This window comes from Orbicella franksi, chromosome 3, assembly GCF_964199315.1.
Source record: "Orbicella franksi chromosome 3, jaOrbFran1.1, whole genome shotgun sequence".
NCBI lineage: Eukaryota > Metazoa > Cnidaria > Anthozoa > Scleractinia > Merulinidae > Orbicella > Orbicella franksi.
Window position 1 is genome coordinate 22,300,301 of NC_138147.1, and position 17,200 is coordinate 22,317,500.

The following is a 17,200-nucleotide window of genomic DNA, read 5'->3' on the forward strand; positions in this document are numbered from 1 at the left end:
ATCTCTTAGTAAGGAAAGGCACTGAACAATTGGAAAGCACTTCACATTGCTATGGAGCATTTAGAAATTCTGCCGTGTACCAATTAAGGGGGCTATTCGCATGAGCTAAAAAAAGTGGGAGACTAGGTCTTGGAACCTTTCTTTCCTTGAAATATCTTTTCTTTCGCTGGAATGTGCAAAAACATGCGTGTTACTAAATATGTTTGACCTTGGGACTGTGATGTCATTGCTCACGTGATTAGAAAGTGAGGAATTTTACAGGTGGCTTTAAAAGTATATTACTTCTCATTTATGAAGGACTTTTTACTATCAAGCTGTAGATTATTTAATACAGTTTTTGAAAAGGGTCACTATTAGTTTTTCCTAAAAGTTCTTGCAGGCGAAAATTGCAGTTGAAAAGTCTGTTCGACGACTTTTAAAGTTAGAAATAAAGCGAAACTTGATAATAAGATTCCGAAGTATTCTCTTTCCAACAGCATTAATAGTTTTTAACTTCACAGTCTCAAGTTGTAGTGGTGGGACGATTTCACTCCATCACTCCTTCACTCCTTCACTTCCTGTTAGACATTTGGAACCTTGGGGGGAACTCCCATATAAGAAGGTCAGGTGTGCTCGTCGGAAAATTTGAATTTAACTCCTAAAGAAGACTAATGTGGGCGTTGCTCGAGCTTTATTAGACCCTAAAAGATACCACTTAAAACGGAATAGGTTCGATTACTAGCCACTGTTCAAGAAAGGATCCCGCGCGCGCTTGTAGACCCGACTGGCATACTCGAGAGATCAGCGGAAAACAAATGAGAGCGTTTCTTTTATTATTATTATTTCTTTATTTCTTCGAGTGCACCCTTGAGGATACTTTGACAGCTAAGAATGGTGATGTTTCGTCATCAACACCCAAAGTGAGACCTGAATCCTTGATTTGTACCTGAGACGACGAGAGTCCCTGACCTTTTGATATGAGTCCCCCACACCCCCGGGGTTTCCAACATCGTGCTAACCAAGGCCGTTTTACAGTCGCTTGCACCGTGTCAAGTAAGCTATTCTTTGAATTTCTGACACAAGTACTATCAAGTATATATCAAGCTATTCTTTGAATTTCTGACGCAAGTAATTACCTGAGAAATGACCTACATTGAATAGAACGCTTTTATATATAGAAGCTAATTACATAAATAGCTCATTTCCCGAAGGTCTCCGCTCATACAGGTTTAACCGTTCTCGATTGCTGAACACTGGTGAGATATTGAAAATCACAAAATTGATGAGCAGTATGAATTTTTGAATTATGATTCAAACCGTGATTAAAAGTTTTGGACGATCAACAGACAAGACAATTGAGGAGAATTCGAACGAAGCGTTTCACTGTTATTTATGCATTATTGTAAATAAACGGCACGCAATACATGCAGAAGCGATGACATTTACCTACCATTTCAAAAATTCTCGCTAGAAAATTGGAAAATAGATAACGAAACCGATGCTTAAACTTAACTAGAAGTACCTGAAGATACAACCAGTGTGTGGAGTGAGGAGAAGTGAAGAGAATGAGACAGGATAAAAAATAATACTCAGAGGAGTGGCGGGACTGCGCAAAATCCTTTCTGTTGTTTCAGTTGATGCTAGTTGTAATTCAATGCAATAAAGTCTAAACCCCTAAATAGCACCGAAAGAAGTAATTTGTCTCCTCTAACTTTTTTACTATTAGGTATTTAGCCATGTTTGTAGCCTTCAATAAGGATCCATTCAGAAGAGTTTCAAGTCACAGTGACTCTTATGAGGGTAAAAATACACATAATTCAGAAGCAGCTTTGAAATGCCAAACATTTGTGACGAGATGTTGATTTCACAAAGTCCGAGAAGAAACATTAAGTCAAAAACTTTTTATTACGCGGCCTTCCAAAAATTAATATAAGATAACTGGTCGCTAAAGGAGACGTTTACTGAATTAATGCTTAAAATAGTTGCCTTTTCTGTAACCTAGCAGGCACTGAGGAAAATATCCTGAAAAACCCGAACTGTTCAAAGTATGAGTAGGAAATTGTATCATTTTATATTTGGTAAGGAAACTAAATTCCACCGAAATGTGTCTTGTTTAATTAAGTCACGCTATTTTTTTCTTAAACAGGGAAAAACCAACCATTTGAAGTTTAGATTCGGTTCAAAAAGTTGTTTCAGGACTGGCAATACAGGTTAAATTTGGTAAAGAAATCTTAAAGTGCACCTAACCCCAAAATTTTTTTTTCGCTAGAACGAATCTACTTATTATTTGAAATAGTTCTGCGAAAAAATTTTTGAATTCCGTTAAATCCTCGATTTTCTGTGCCACGACGAAATCTCGAAAATAGCTCCAAAACACCGCCATTTTGTTTCACGACCGAGTTTGAGGAGAATGGGTCCAGCGGCTTTTGTGACGTCTACCCAGGAAGGTTGGGTATCTCATTTCCTCTCATTTCCTTCAGGATGGTGCAATACACATTCGAAAAGTGCGCAGAAACGCCTTCCAGAGGTGCTATCGGCTGTTGCAGCAATATTCCAGATTTAAAGAAAGATATACTGTACAATTTACTGACGATGATCGGCTAATGGGTCAATAAAGACGTAAGCGATGGTTGATTTTGTCGAACCGAAACAAGCGAACTGAATCTGTGAGAACCATTGAAGAACTCTCACTGGAATTTGTTCCGCAGACTTTCGAACGCTATTTTCATAAATTTTCTACTTAAAGCTAACCAGCAATTTGTAGAAATACTACCTACAACCTATATCTTCCAATCCCGCAGTATTTATAACATAACCGGCAAAGTTGTGTGATCCGGTCATGATCAAGAAGTGTTATACTGATATGTAAATAGATCGCAACTGTACGCCGCTAACCAACACTTATTTCTCTTTCGATTTAGATGAAAGTCGAAGATTAATCCTCTAGAATTACATGATAACAAAATTGTTAGACTCACAGAGTTTTTCGAAGGTTTGGAAATCAGCAGTGCGACAAAGATTCTGTGCAATAGCGTCGAAAATATGACCACGTAACATTATCTGCGGACCGCTTAGGGAACACATCCTTTTCGCTTATCCGACGAATTTCACTGCAAACTTTGAGAACAATTTACATTGGTTATTTGGAGTTACGACTTAAAACGTGTGACAATGTGAAATCGGTAATTATATGAAATGTTTCCTTCCGCCTTGCTTCCCGCAGCTTCAAAAATACAGGTCCAAAAAATACGATTTTCAATCGATCGAAGCCAATGTTTTGGAGGTCATCAAATCTCGAAAACTGCAACACGTACGTCGCTCTTATAAACATGAAGCATTCAACTGAAAGTAAAACACAAACTGGATTTAACAGAACCTTGACAAAATACATTCTCGGTAAGGACAAATGTAAACGGGCTATAAACACGCGTGGGAATCTTATGTTTAGTTGACGAAATTACCATCCAAAGCAGTCCTTGAGTTTTCTTTCCTGCTTTTCGTTTGCCTGCTCCTCCACTTCGTATCTAGCTTTCCATTCCTAATATACAAGCAGCTCGTCCGCAAAGACGTCTTCCCCGTCGTCGCTTGAAATATTGTAAATTGCTCTCAAAGCTCTAAGCAGTGAGTTCACAGTTGTCGAACGTGCTCCGAATCGAAACTTAACTCTGACTCCAGTGACGAAAAAGAAATGATTCTGAGACAAAACTTGGACGTTTTAGTCCCAAAATACATCGGAACGATTAGTTTTGCGTTCTATTTTCTCGAGCAAATACAGAGAGTTGACTGAGGCGCTATTGTGTTTGGTTCCTGGGTAGACGTCATCAGGTACCGCCGCCCCAGACTCCCTAAAACGCGGTCGTGAAACACTTAATCGCGACTTTGAAAGGGCATAGAAAATTGAGGATTCAACCAAATTCAAACATTTCTTCGCCCAAATGCTTCAAATAAAGTCTAGATTTGTTTTAGCGAAAAAAAAATTTTGGGGTTAGGTGCACTTTAAGTTTCATTGTTTACTTCGTTTGCAAGTCAGGGTTTAAATGCTGGCCGTGGAATTTGCTATGTCCCATAGAGCAGGTTGTTTTACAAAAGGGTGGCCGTTTATTTCCGAAGTGAAACATGTTTCCAATAGTCTTTTGTGCTTTTGTCAATATACAGTTTAATTAAAATTGGTATCTACAAACAAATCGGAGTACAATAGGTCTCGAGAATTCCAATTAAAAGTTCGGTCAGAAATATTTCCTGCCAAAGCGAATTTTTTTTTTTTACTAATGTTTTCACTTTGTTTCGACTTTTTGCAATTGGCAATCCATGACTCACTTGCAATAGCTAGCTGGACTGAGGAATATTTAAGCACGCCAAATCTATTTAAGCTTATTAATTTTGATTGAATTTTCCCACTTAATTTCGGTTGAATTTTCTCAAGAGAATTCTACTTTAGACGTCACGCTGCAAGTAAAAACGAAATGTATCCTCAGTTCTCATGTTCTTTTTTTGTTTTGTATTTTGTTCTGTTTTGTTTTTTTTTTTTGCTGTCGTGTAAAGCATACTGCAACCATATAATGATCGAAACTCTGCCCTAAATTAATTTTGAGACTTTTGCTAACACTTCGTTTGCTTTCGGAAGGCGTGACGCGTCATATGCAGTAGATTAAAAGGTCAGACAACAGAAGTTCGCAAATGCGGATCTTTTTTAAAGGTTTCTGTCGTTTCAGTTTCCTTGGTATGTTTAAAAAAAATGAGCTGTTGTTGTTTTGGATCAGAGGAATCGCTAAGCAATGCGGGTGGACTCTAGTCAGTTATTCTTCCATTATCGGCGCATAAACTGATGAAAGAGATTGTCGAGGAAAGTTAGAGGTCAGCGAATCCTATTTGGCAACATATTTTTGACACCTTTGTGTCAACTTTCTGTTGGCTTTCTAAACCGGTTAGCCAATCCTGTTAGCATGAATTGTAATTGTGGACTTACATTGAAAAGCATAAATGAGAAAACGAGTCGTGTTTTTCGATGAATTTTGAGTTTCTTGTTCGACGCGAAGAAATAAATGGCAAGTTTTTATTGTAGAACCTTTTTAGTGGCTGTTCCACCCGCGGCCGTCTGATGTTATGTAATCGCGTCCTAATTAGGTTCAAACAGACAAGTTTTAAAATTTTCAACACCAAGTGGTCATATTATAAGATGCTTATTGACTGAGTTACGCTGGCCGGACGGGAACTATTTGGCTCTCGGTCAGGATGTACGGACCTCGAGCCAAACATTTTCCCGTCCGGCTTCCCACTCAGTCAATAAGTTCATAGTATTTTCATAGAGTAGTTTTATATCTAAGCCTACATCGATCGAATTGAATTCTGCTCCAGTTCAGTCTTTTTTATGCATTTTCTCCGGTAAATGTCAGTACCGCTTTGTTTATTTTTTTGTTAGTTTATCCAGTGCCTAATCTTGAACTCTGTGAGGTCTCGCACGGTGTTGTTTTGCACTTTTTGTTTACATCAGTCGAAATGAATTCAGTGGCGTCTCTCTTGCACTTTTCTGCAGTGTTTTCCTTTTTTTGGCGGTCAAGATAGACTTTGTTGTACTTTGTCTATATCTTTCTCAGTTCCAGTTTTGTCGCTCCGCATTGCAGAGTTATATTTTGACATAGTAGCTTTTTGGTCAAATCGATCCAAGGGACTCTCTTTCTCTATGACTCTATTCAGTATGTTTACAAAACCGCACATAATGCATGCACATGTTGATATTTACAGAGTTGTTAATTATGGCCCGTAGTACGTGCTATTTTTTCTTTCCCATTTGTAAGAAAGGGTCAATAAGGGTTTTATCCTTTAACTTTGTGACTTAGTTATATATTGTGTAGCGCTCGCCTTTCGGTATGAAATGGGGCGCGAGAACGCAGCAGTACGAGTCATACGTCTAACAATCCAATCCGTTTATTCAGCAACGATGTTGTGATGAAGGCTTACAAATCATCCGGGTTCAGGACTGTCAAAGACTGTAATGAACCATACTCATAAGTGGCTTCGGGTGAAGTGGCTTCGGGTGAAGCTAAAACTAAACCAGGTAGCGAAGCTACAAAGGCACTAGGAGAAGTCAACTAAAGGTCCCGTATCTAAACTAAAGCATGACGGGATACGTCACGCAATCAAAACGACTGAGAAGGCATTACATATTGTGTCATTTGCTATTCACAGGCTTTAAACAACTGTGAGGAAATAACTCACGAGTAAACAAATTAATTAGAAGGGGAGAAAATTACTCTTTTCTTGCCAACCCCATGGGACCTCAAGTAAGGGTGGCATCAGAAATCTTAAAGCTACATTTCTTGTATGAGAACAACATGACCATGCCACAAAAGTAATTAGAATTTTAAAAGTATCATGAGAATTGTTAACTAAAGATGTTTTGTTTAGACTGAGTCTTGCTTTTGTGCCAGCTGAAACTGACTTTAGTCAATCAACAGCTCAGTTGGTGGATCACTTCGAAGAATTACAGTGGTCGTGGGTTGCCTTGGAACTCAATTCAGTCCTGAAATTTTTTAAGCTATCTTTCTGCAACTGATAAAGTAGCATGCATATATATACATAAATTGCGATAATCTTTCATGAAATGATATTTCATCACTTTCACTCAAAAGTGTGCTCTCCTGACTGTCTACTAGAAAGATTGAAATCATCTGCATTGATGTAATAGTTTAAAACCAAACCCAAAAGGCTCACTTTATGAGCTACATGTATTATTATTATTAGGCTGTTCGATAGCCCGGAACTACTGAAACGATCTCTTGGGCTAGCGCCCTCTTATCACAGGTTGCCCGACGGGCAAGCATGAAGTGGACATGAGTGAAACGATGTTGGTTGTTGTTGTTTTTTTTTCAATGGCAAACTTCAGACGGTGTGTTTAGCCGACAGTTCGTGGGAGAAAGTGAAACAATACAATACAATTTAACAGTTTCAACCATATTTTCAATGATTTTTTTCGCACCTAGTTATATAAATGTAGTTCAGGTGACTATGTAATGTTAAGCCCAACAGATAATTTTCTGCATTAACCCATTGAAAATGCATTAGGTATCCATACATGTCCTTATGCTGAACTGTTGCTCACTTATGTATATGATACGATCATCTACCGGAAAAAGCGCTAGTAAATTAAATGGCATGCATGCTTCTCCTTCAAAGAAAATTAAAGCCAAATAAAGGGTGAGCTGTCGTTGTTAAGCCATATTAAATGTGAATTGTTGTCTTAAAGTCAAATAATTATGAGTGGACTGTCGCTTTAAAGTCAAAATAAGGGTGAACTGTTGTTTTTAACCTCTAATAAGGATTTGTTGTGTTTATTATTATCTGCTGGTTTGATGTCAAAGTTTTGAAGCACAGTTTCTTATCAAGGTGAAGCTGGAGTAGTTCAGTTGCTAAGTACTGTTAAAACCAGGGAATTCAAATTGATGAATTCATTGTAGAATCACTTCTCTTGTTTCTAAGAAAGCATTCAATGTCAATATTACAATTGATTGCCCGATGGCCCTTCAATTATTTTTTTTTTCTATTTATAATCTATTGTTAAACAAACTGTTATCACAATGAGAGCTAAGAAGAATCAGGTTTATGTACACTTGTACATGTATCACTATTGATCGACCAAAGTGACGGATTGAGATAGCTCATGAGTGTAGGGAGACTATCTTTGTCCATCAAAGTAGCATTGATTTTCCTATTTTTTTTTGATAGGAAGTTTCTATTTTTCCAATTTTTAATCATGAGTATCTTATTTTCCTATTTTTCTGAACAACCATGTTTTGGACACCCTGCCAGTGTCAAAATTAAACTCATATTATTGATTGATTTTAATTGACTGATTGAGAGTGCTTAATTGATCGGATTGAATTGTTTATACTTCTTGGTCACTTTCACTGATAACATTAGTATTGTATGGGACCATACAAATGGTTTTAATGAATATAGCACATTTATTAATTAATAACCAGGGCCGGGTTGTTCAAAGCCCGATTAAGCTAACCCAGGATTAGCGAGAATTTTGATTTGAGTTTTGTAACTCTTCGGTGAGGTTTTCTGTTTATATAGTTTGTCCGTTGGTGTTCTTTTTGAATAATCTCAACCTATCAAAAACATAAGCAGTGAAAAGCATTTTATCCAAGAAAAATCAATACTTCGGTTAACTTTTAATCCTGAGTTAGAGTTAACCGGCTTCCGAACTACGCGGTCCAGTGCAATACAATAATAGAAGCTCTGCTGTGACCTACAACTGTAACAGCCATATGCAAATTATTAACTTACTTTAACCACAAACAATTAAAATAGTGCACCTGACCATGAAAATACATAATCAATTACCTGAAGATACCAAGGGTATTAATATTAAATTACAATATTGTTTTGCCGGTCCCAATGACGGAAGGTCATTCCAAAGTGTAGTGGACAAGATGACTTAAAAGGTCCACCAACATATTTCTTTGTCCTAAACACTGGCCTGTACAGTCCCAGGTTGTCAGTGGCGTTTGAGCGAAGACGTCTATTTGGTTGATGTAAAACTAGCAAATCGGTCAAGTAGTTTGTTTTTTTAAAATTTTATTTGGTTTTTGCCATTTAAAAGACATAATTACAATACAGTACAAAAAAAAAATAACAATACAAGTGAAGAAACGAAAAACAAAATACTACAAAAACTAAGAGGAAAAAAATTAATAAGCTACATTTAAAACATTCATTTACCGCACTGCGTTAAAGTAAAAAATTAGGTGCCTAGGGTCAAGATTACAACATTCAAGATACAAAACGTGATTTTTGGTGTCGTTGTTGTTGTGTATCGGTGTGACTGCTATGAATGAAATACAAATAAAAGCGGCTCAAACAACAAAGAAAAAAGTTACGTGTACATAAATATGCAAGGCATCAAGACAGCCAAGACAGAAAGTTATCCCGCTTTTTATAATGATTTAGTAATATTCCCTTCTCTTTTGCAATATATAATTCTAATTTATAGGTTGCTTTTAACTTAGCTTTGAAGACTAAAAGTGATGGGATAACTTTTAAAAGCTTGCACTTATAAATAAAATATTTAGCAAGCAAAAGAATATGATTCACTAAAAGAAAATCTTTCTCAAGGTCAAATTTCCCAAAAAGAATATCTAACAGTGATGCATTAAGTACGATATTGGCATCCACTGCAATCCAAGATAACAGTTCTTTCCAAAAAAAACTCGATGACTCACAAAAATACAATAAATACTCCAGGGATTCCTCCTCTGCATTGCAAAAGGCACATAAAGGGGATTCTACCATTTTGAACCGGTGAAGTTTTTTATTAGTGAAAATAATCAGGTTTAAAATTTTATATTGGAATTCTCTTAAATTGGTGTCTAACGTAGTTTCAAAGTACTTAGGACCGAGGCCATTTAAAACCTTGTAGGTTCATTCATTCTGTTTATTTTGCCTTTTTACTCCATGTACAGTATTTATAAATATTTTAATGTGAGGCGAGGTGACCTCTAGAAACCATCAGGCTTTTAGTTGAGGCCACCTCGTTCGTAACAATACGGTTACATAAATAGTGCAACAGTAGGTAATGAGACGAATCTTAAAGGCGAAACGTTTATACACAGGCAGCCAGTGTAGCTTACGGAGAATTGGAGTGATGTATTCTATTTTCCTTGTTCTTGTGATGAATCGGGGGGCTGAGTTCTGAATAAGTTGGAGTTTGGAGGTCTCTTTATCCGGGAGACCGTACAAAAGACTATTCCAATAGTCCAACTTCGATGATACAAAGGCGTGTATCAATTTTTCCGTACTTGATTGAACGAGATACTGCCGAATAATCCCAATATACGCTTAGGGTGATTCCTTTGTATTGCATTGCGCATCTCTAATGCGCACGATTTTCGCGTCATTAGCACACGCACATGAGCGCGTGCGCGTACAAAAAGCAAGAGATTTCCCTCAAGCTAGGCTCGACAGCGAAATAAATGCTCGACCCCCACTTTTTAACGCATGAATTTAAATAACACAAGGTTATCTACAATATATCTCGATTTGAAGAAAGGTTTTAAATTCTGCTTAAAAAATATTTTGATTTTAATGCTGTATTGTGTAAAGAACACGTTTTTAGTTAGTGCTGGGTGTGTGCGCACGTAGAGAATTCTTAAGTTTGCAGTACAATCGTAACTCCTGTTTAACCAACATGGTTTAAAATGTAAGTTCAGGGTCTAGTTTGTTTAACTTCTCTAATAAATTAATCCAGTAAGAGCTTTTCTTAGAATTTCTAGTGCCACTTCCTGCTAACTAAGGTTAAGTAATTAAAACCTCGTCGGACGCAAAGTTGCTATAAAGGCCATCCATGTTGTGCAAAAACAATAACGGTGACCCCTATTTAGTCTTGCATTTTTCTAATATACATAACAAGATTACCTTCTTTTTAAGTGGAATTACTTTAAGGACATAGGATGCAGACTTGCAGAGGTTGCTAACATGAGTGAAAAATCAAGCGCATACCCCTACTCAAATTCCCAAAATGTCCCATGGGTATTACTTCTTTTTACAAGCAAACCTCTTCGTAATCTTAACGGTGTCCAGTGTGTCCGTTATCAATTTGTGACAATGCACAAGTGACAAGTACGATTCTGCTTCATGGTGCTTCTAGGGCAGTTCTTGAGTCACCGGAGGACAGAAAAAGTACGCCCCGCAGTAGCCGATGCCACTGTTAATGTCAAATACAACCTTACGAGTTTGTGGGCTACTCCCAGCGTTTTGAGAGAGCGGATTTGTTGAAAGCTTAAAGATCTTAACAAACCCATTTTAAGGTGGGGTAGCGATATTATTGGCACTGAAAAGTGGGGGTGTTATCCCTCCAGTTTTCGTTTGGAGTTTACAAACCACCCCTTCACTTCTACTCCGTCGCCTATGTTACGGTCAGCTGGCGGGGGCGCATAATACACCACTGCTCAGGCTCTCCGGACTTAAATATAGGAATAAAAGTTGTGTTACCTGATATCCATGAAATGTATAGTTTGAGTACTGATCAACCAAACAGCGGGACCTTTCTTTAAAGTTCTTCAGGGTTGAGTTACTCCACCATTTTCTTCTATTTCCTTCACTGTCGTATAATTTCCCTACATGAGAGGAAGGTTTTCTTTTACCAAAACGTGTTTTTCAATCCAGTAGACCATGTAAATCAGTTATAGCAAAGCAACAATAGTAAAACAACAATGGACTTGAAAAGGTCGCAGAAACAACCGAATTACCTCAACCAGAACTGTTTTCAGCTAGAAATTGGACGTATCCTAGTTATATTTACAACTAAAATGGACTGGTTTATGGCATGAATATTTAACGTTTATCATTCCACCGTTGCCCCATTTTACCATATTAAGTCATGAGAACGCGCAAAACATAAACAGGTTATTGACCAGGCTTTTTGGTCAAGATGGCGAGATCTTGGCCAAGTTCTTTTTTTGCGTGTTTATGAACAGACCGAATAAGCTTGGTTAATAAGAGCTAATTATTTACTGAGTGGGAAGGCCGGATGGAAAATTATTTGGCAGGAGGTCCGTACGCCCTGACTGAGAGCCAAATATTTTCCTGTCTGGCCCGACCTTACTCAGTCCATAAGCATTTTATCACTTCGATGTTGGGTAGCCAAATCCGTGCACCTTGCACAGTGCCCTCTGAACCTGAGTAAAAAATGTTGCACACAACATTTTGAGCTCGAAATCAACTTTGTTTTTCATCTGTATCCGAAGAGTGCGTAACATGGCAGTCACTTGCTGTCCAATTTGTCCAACGGACCAATTTTCATATATTAAAATTCAGCCTAAAACAATAGACCTCAGCACGAGGCTCCTGGTGCTGAGGTCTATTGTGTTAGGCTGAATTTTAATTTATCAAAATTGGTCTATTCTACGAGGAAAAGAAGCACTATGAAAACACCGCTGGCCGTAACAATGAAGCTAATCAGTTGCTTACGAGTTGTGCGATCATCGTCGCTCAGTCACAAGTCCTGTCGCAACACCATCGATAACCTATGCCAAACTCCCCATTGTACTCACCTGTGTCATCAAATCCGTGAGTTATTTCATGTGCCATCACTCCTCCAATAGCACCATAATTCATTGCTCTAAAAAGCAGGGTCAAGAATGGTTGTTAGGTTGGTTTAATCACACAGCTGACTGCTACCCACTGACATTCGTCATATTTTACTCAACCCTATTCAATAACAGATTTTATCAATACAACCTCGGTTGGAACGTTATCGTTCAAGGAACGAGACAACAACAAAAACAAGAGCATTAGAGAAGATTTAAACCAGCCTGTCAACGCTTTTTCGCTTTTATAATATATTTCTATTTCTCGGTTTTAAAATAATCAGCGTTCCTGATATCGATCCCTCCTTCCATAAATTCCAGCCCTCGGCTTCTCTTCCCTCTTCTCCTACAGATGCCCAATGGTTCATCGCCTCCCTTCCCTCCCTTCCAATAAACATTTATCGACCCCTCTCCTCTCACGGAGAAGTCAGTCGGAGAGTTCAAATATGGCCCTACTCAACCACAAAGCTAACGCAAGAAGCTCTATGAAGGCGCCTGAAACAGAGCGGTTAAGATTAGTTTCTTTTTGTTAGAGCTGGTTTCACTTAACGAATGAGTTGCCAGCAATCGGATACCCGTGTTTTGGCAAACAACTCTAGGATCGTCAAGGAGCAAACATTCTCGCCAGAAGGAAATGTATAGGGAAAAGTTGTTCCGAGGTAAAAAAAAAAAATTATGTGGAGAGATCAACGCTTTTTCGCCGTTGTTCCCAATTGGACTTGGGCAATGTTGATACATGGAAAATGTAAAATCGACCGATAAAACTCCCTTGCTTCCGTCAATTTACATTGAAGAGAATACCAACAATTTCAAAATACGCGTTATCTCGAGAGGCCACCCGGAGCAAATGGTAGAAAAGACCCTCTAAGGAGTTAAATATAAAGACAGAAAAGATCTAAAACAGTTCAAAGGGCTCTCAGAGCCAGCTCATTCATGTAATCACTAATTTGCATTACGCTCTTTGGTTAATATATAGATTTAGGCCAGCCTAAAAGCGTAGCTCCAATCGAAAAGCAGCACTTGGTCAGTGGTCAACTTAAAAAAAATACGTGATCTCGATGAGCTGTAAACTTGAGTCCGCGATATGGTCACGTGATACTGGTTAGCAGATACCTTGATTTGACAGGTGTCAATTGATCATGACATGGATGTCCAATATCAAAGAAGTTCACGGTGAACTAAGGTTGCATGTCTCTGTCAACCTATTATTTGGAATATGGCCGCCATGTTGTACGACTCCGTCGTCGTCGCCGTCGCCATCGCCATCATGCGCATGCGCCCACGAGCAATACCGTTAGCCATGATAGCCATGAGAAAATCAACTCATGGGTTTCCTATATGAGGATGGGGCTCCGCTTGGCGACCCTTCGGGCCGCCGGGGCTCCGCTATGAAATATTGGTACAGTTGAACCCCGTTAATTGGAACCCTCAAGGGAAACGACAGTCTGAAATTGCAGAGGTTAAGTTCGAATAGACTGTAAGACATTATTCTTCAGAAAATATCGACCATATTCCTTATGGGGATTGGAAATCCGACAGTCCCCTTCGTGGGGGGAATAGGCATTATCTGGGATCAGACATTGTTGATCCATTCCCATGAACACCAAAACCTGACAAATCACTTTGAACTAATTGCCAATGGTAGAAACTTGGGAAGATTAAAGGTCAGCTTTTGGCACTAGGAGCTCTTTGATGGATTGCGTAACCAGTTGGTCGATGGTTGCCTTTGAAAACCATTGATCAATCATAGCTCACATAATATTTTTTGTATCTGAACCATCCCAGTAATGGTAAAAGTAAAGTCTGCCTACAAACCGAGTGGCCTATCAGGCCAGAGCTAATATCCCGGTTTCTGTAGCATGAAGTTACTAAGAGTATTTCTACTGGCCCCTGAATGGGATGCAAGTCCATCACAGGCTTACCCCCAGAACTAAGTTCACCGGTACCAATTTATACACCTGGGTGGTGGTAGGCACTGTGAGAGTAGAGTATCTTGCCCAAGAACATAAAAAAATGTCCCCTGCCAGGGCTCGAACACAGACCTCTTGATTCAGAGACGAGCACACCAACCATGAGGCCACTGCACCTCCCACCATCCCAGTAATGCTAGTGCCAAAAGCTTACACTAAGTCTTCTCAAAGTTTCTGTCAAGGGAAAAAGGTGTGATAATGTGCTAATTTATGTGTGAATGTACAAGAATGCACGTACAAGAATGTGCATGAGTGAATAAGAGCATGAATAGGTATGTAATTTATGCGTCCTTAGTCAGTTGTATCATGTAACGCGACGGTTAGGATCTCTTAAGCATTAAAGCGTTTCTTCTTCAAATGTTCTTCTCATGCTGTTAAAGATCTGTTAAAACAAAAGGTTGCCTAAGAGTAACAAAATATGAGGGTGTCCAAAAATCTTAATAGGATACTTGGTGAAATATATTATATCAAGGATATCTAGTTAAACGACAATGCTGTTAAATAATAATAGTAATCTAATAATTTTTATAGCATTATTTACATACACTGATCAATAGCAGTTAACAATAAATTCATCGAAGACTAAATAAGAAAAATATACACCTATTGCAATAGCTGAGTCGAGAAGTAATACAGGCATGGACAATACACATACTACCCTGACATAGATATTTCTTATTTTTTCTAATATTATGTAAATGAAAGAATGCACTGCTGCATGCCTTGGTGATATGCGTAGACATGGACATTTTTTCACCAAACCAGAATCCTAAATTTCAAGCACAGGCGACAAAGTAATGTCATTATCACCAATGTGTAAACAAATGTTGTGGTCTAGCTTATTTTGCTGATACCGTGTTCCAATTTATAACACCTCGGTTTTGCCATCATTGAGTAGGAGTCTATCATAAATCATCCAGCTTCGAATATCTGCAATACACTTTTCCAGAGCCCTCACTCCAACATCTTGACTGACTTGGCCATCTGGCTTGGAGCTTAAATGAAGCTGAGTGTCGTCGGTAATGTCACAATATTGCCTTCTATGTTCTTTGTTTAACAAAGAGCCATCATTGATGTGAAGTTTATATGAAATAATTCATAAAACATACAACTTCGAATATCTGCAATACACCTTTCCAGAGCCCTCACTCCAACATCTTGACTGACTTGGCCATCTGGCTTGGAGCTTAAATGAAGCTGAGTGTCGTCAGTAATGTCACAATATTGCCTTCTATGTTCTTTGTTTAACAACGCAACGGTACTACACGACAACACGAGCGGCCAACATGGCGGATACCAGAGGTTCTACTTCAAGCTCCCGAGGCCCGATGGGAGCACGCGGCATGACGTAATATGACATCTCCCTTCCTTTAAATTTAACAACAACAACAACGAAATGGAACGTATTCTATCCCTGGAACATTACAATACTAGTCAAAAGGGACATTCCTCAATGCACTTATTCTAATAATCCTATTCCTCTGTGTCCTTATTACTCGGGCTTCCGTAGGAAAGCCCGAGTCTTAGGGGGGTCATGGTCGTAGGCGTTCCATGCGTAGACCATTGAAACTGGGGACGAGAAAAGCGACATTGCTCGCTCTTCGTGACAGAATGCGGTGTTTTGCGAAGAAAGTTTTGGCAAGAATCGCGCCTTATACGTTCATCTCACACACAAAGATGTCGATCGTTTTCAGAAAGGGTCGGTCCACGAATTTTATTGCTTGAAAGCCAGCCAGGTAGGCTGGTAAGTTCACGCTCGATACGTTCTCATGAGATAACAATTAACTGAGCCGATTGCGGTATGAGTTCAATCTACGAAAACACTGGCAAAAAATAGGCAGTCAATGACGGTATGTGGCTACTGCTATTATTATTTAGAACATTGCAGTAAAAAAAATCATATTGCAATAAAACGAGCTAAATACGAAAACGTTTTTGGACTCGTAGCTCATTAAAAACATGTGACTTGTTTCTTGCACCGCGCAAAATATGTCGATCTCCAATGTTGTAAAGATAAGACTTTCAGTTAAATATCTTACTTCCAAGTTAGTTGGCTTTCAAGTAGGGTGCAGGAAAAGAAAATGACGTGTAAATTTGGAGGCACATTGTGCGGGGAATTGTGCGGGATTATTGACGAACCAATGTTCTTGCCAAGTCCTAAGGAAAATCTGCATTGACGATAGTTTAGCCAGTTATTTCACTAGTACAAATATATTTTAGAAAACTGTGTCTGACTGCAAAAGAAAATCATGTTGCTTGACATGAACTAGACGAGCATGGAACCAAAATAAATAGCAAAACAGAATGCCGCATCTTCCCTTATAAATGAAATTCCTTTTTAAAAGATACTCTTGCCTTGATTCAATAAAAATGTGTAGCTTGAATATTTCTTCATAAACTGCGTTAAGGGTCGCAAATTCTTGGAAGTTATCCGCAAAATACACAACTTGAAAGTTTATGCAAATTATGTGCAATGTAATTTGAGCCTAGTAACAGGACTGTTGTTTTCGCGAAGGGGTTTATCATGATTCGTTTTGGCTCTCTCGAAAGGGATTATTCTCTCTCCAAAGAAGATATGACTCTTGAAAAGGGTTTAAGATCGCAACACGGCAAAGATGTTCAGCTACACAATTTACTCGGATCGCCACGGCCAGCAAACAAACTTCGTACAATTTCTGCTAGCATGTACAAAGTAATCGCCATAAGTTGTAAAAAGACCTCGAAAATTCTTCGCAAACAACTTCTCCATAAATACGTAGACAGCTGTGCTTCATTCTTGAACCAAAATGGTTTAAACTCACAACTTGCGATAGGATGAGGAGGATACTCAACGAAACAACTTGAATAGTAAATATCTAAGCGGAACTCTTGTGCTAAAATACCCTGATTCTTTAGTTTGCTTTTATTGTGTCCAATACGCGTTTTCGTAAAGTACGATTTGATACTGTGGTACGAAGCCCGAGTAAACGCTCTTAGAGCGTCTAGTTCTTATAAGTGTAGCCTTTGTGTGGGGTCACAGTTCTCCCAGATCTGGTCACATATCCCCCAACCGTGTCTGAGGCTATTCCCGGAGCGTTGTTCGGTGGAGCTGTATCGTCAGATCCCGGTCTAGCTGCTATACTGTCCTTCTGTGATGTCTCCATGGGGCTAATTGGGGCGGGG

General features: G+C 38.7%; 1 protein-coding gene across 2 annotated transcripts in view; it reads right to left on the reverse strand.

Moving 5' to 3' along the window:
- The window catches only part of LOC145482673 (endothelin-converting enzyme homolog), a 99,515-nt gene that overhangs the window by 28,641 nt on the left and 53,674 nt on the right, over nt 1-17,200 (reverse strand). For both annotated transcript variants that reach the window (XM_081461308.1, XM_081461307.1), the window contains 2 exons: nt 12,033-12,100; nt 10,972-11,096 (listed from right to left, as the gene is read on the reverse strand). In XM_081461308.1, coding sequence (XP_081317434.1) covers nt 10,972-11,096; nt 12,033-12,100 — 193 coding nt within the window. The remainder of the gene's footprint in view (nt 1-10,971; nt 11,097-12,032; nt 12,101-17,200) is intronic.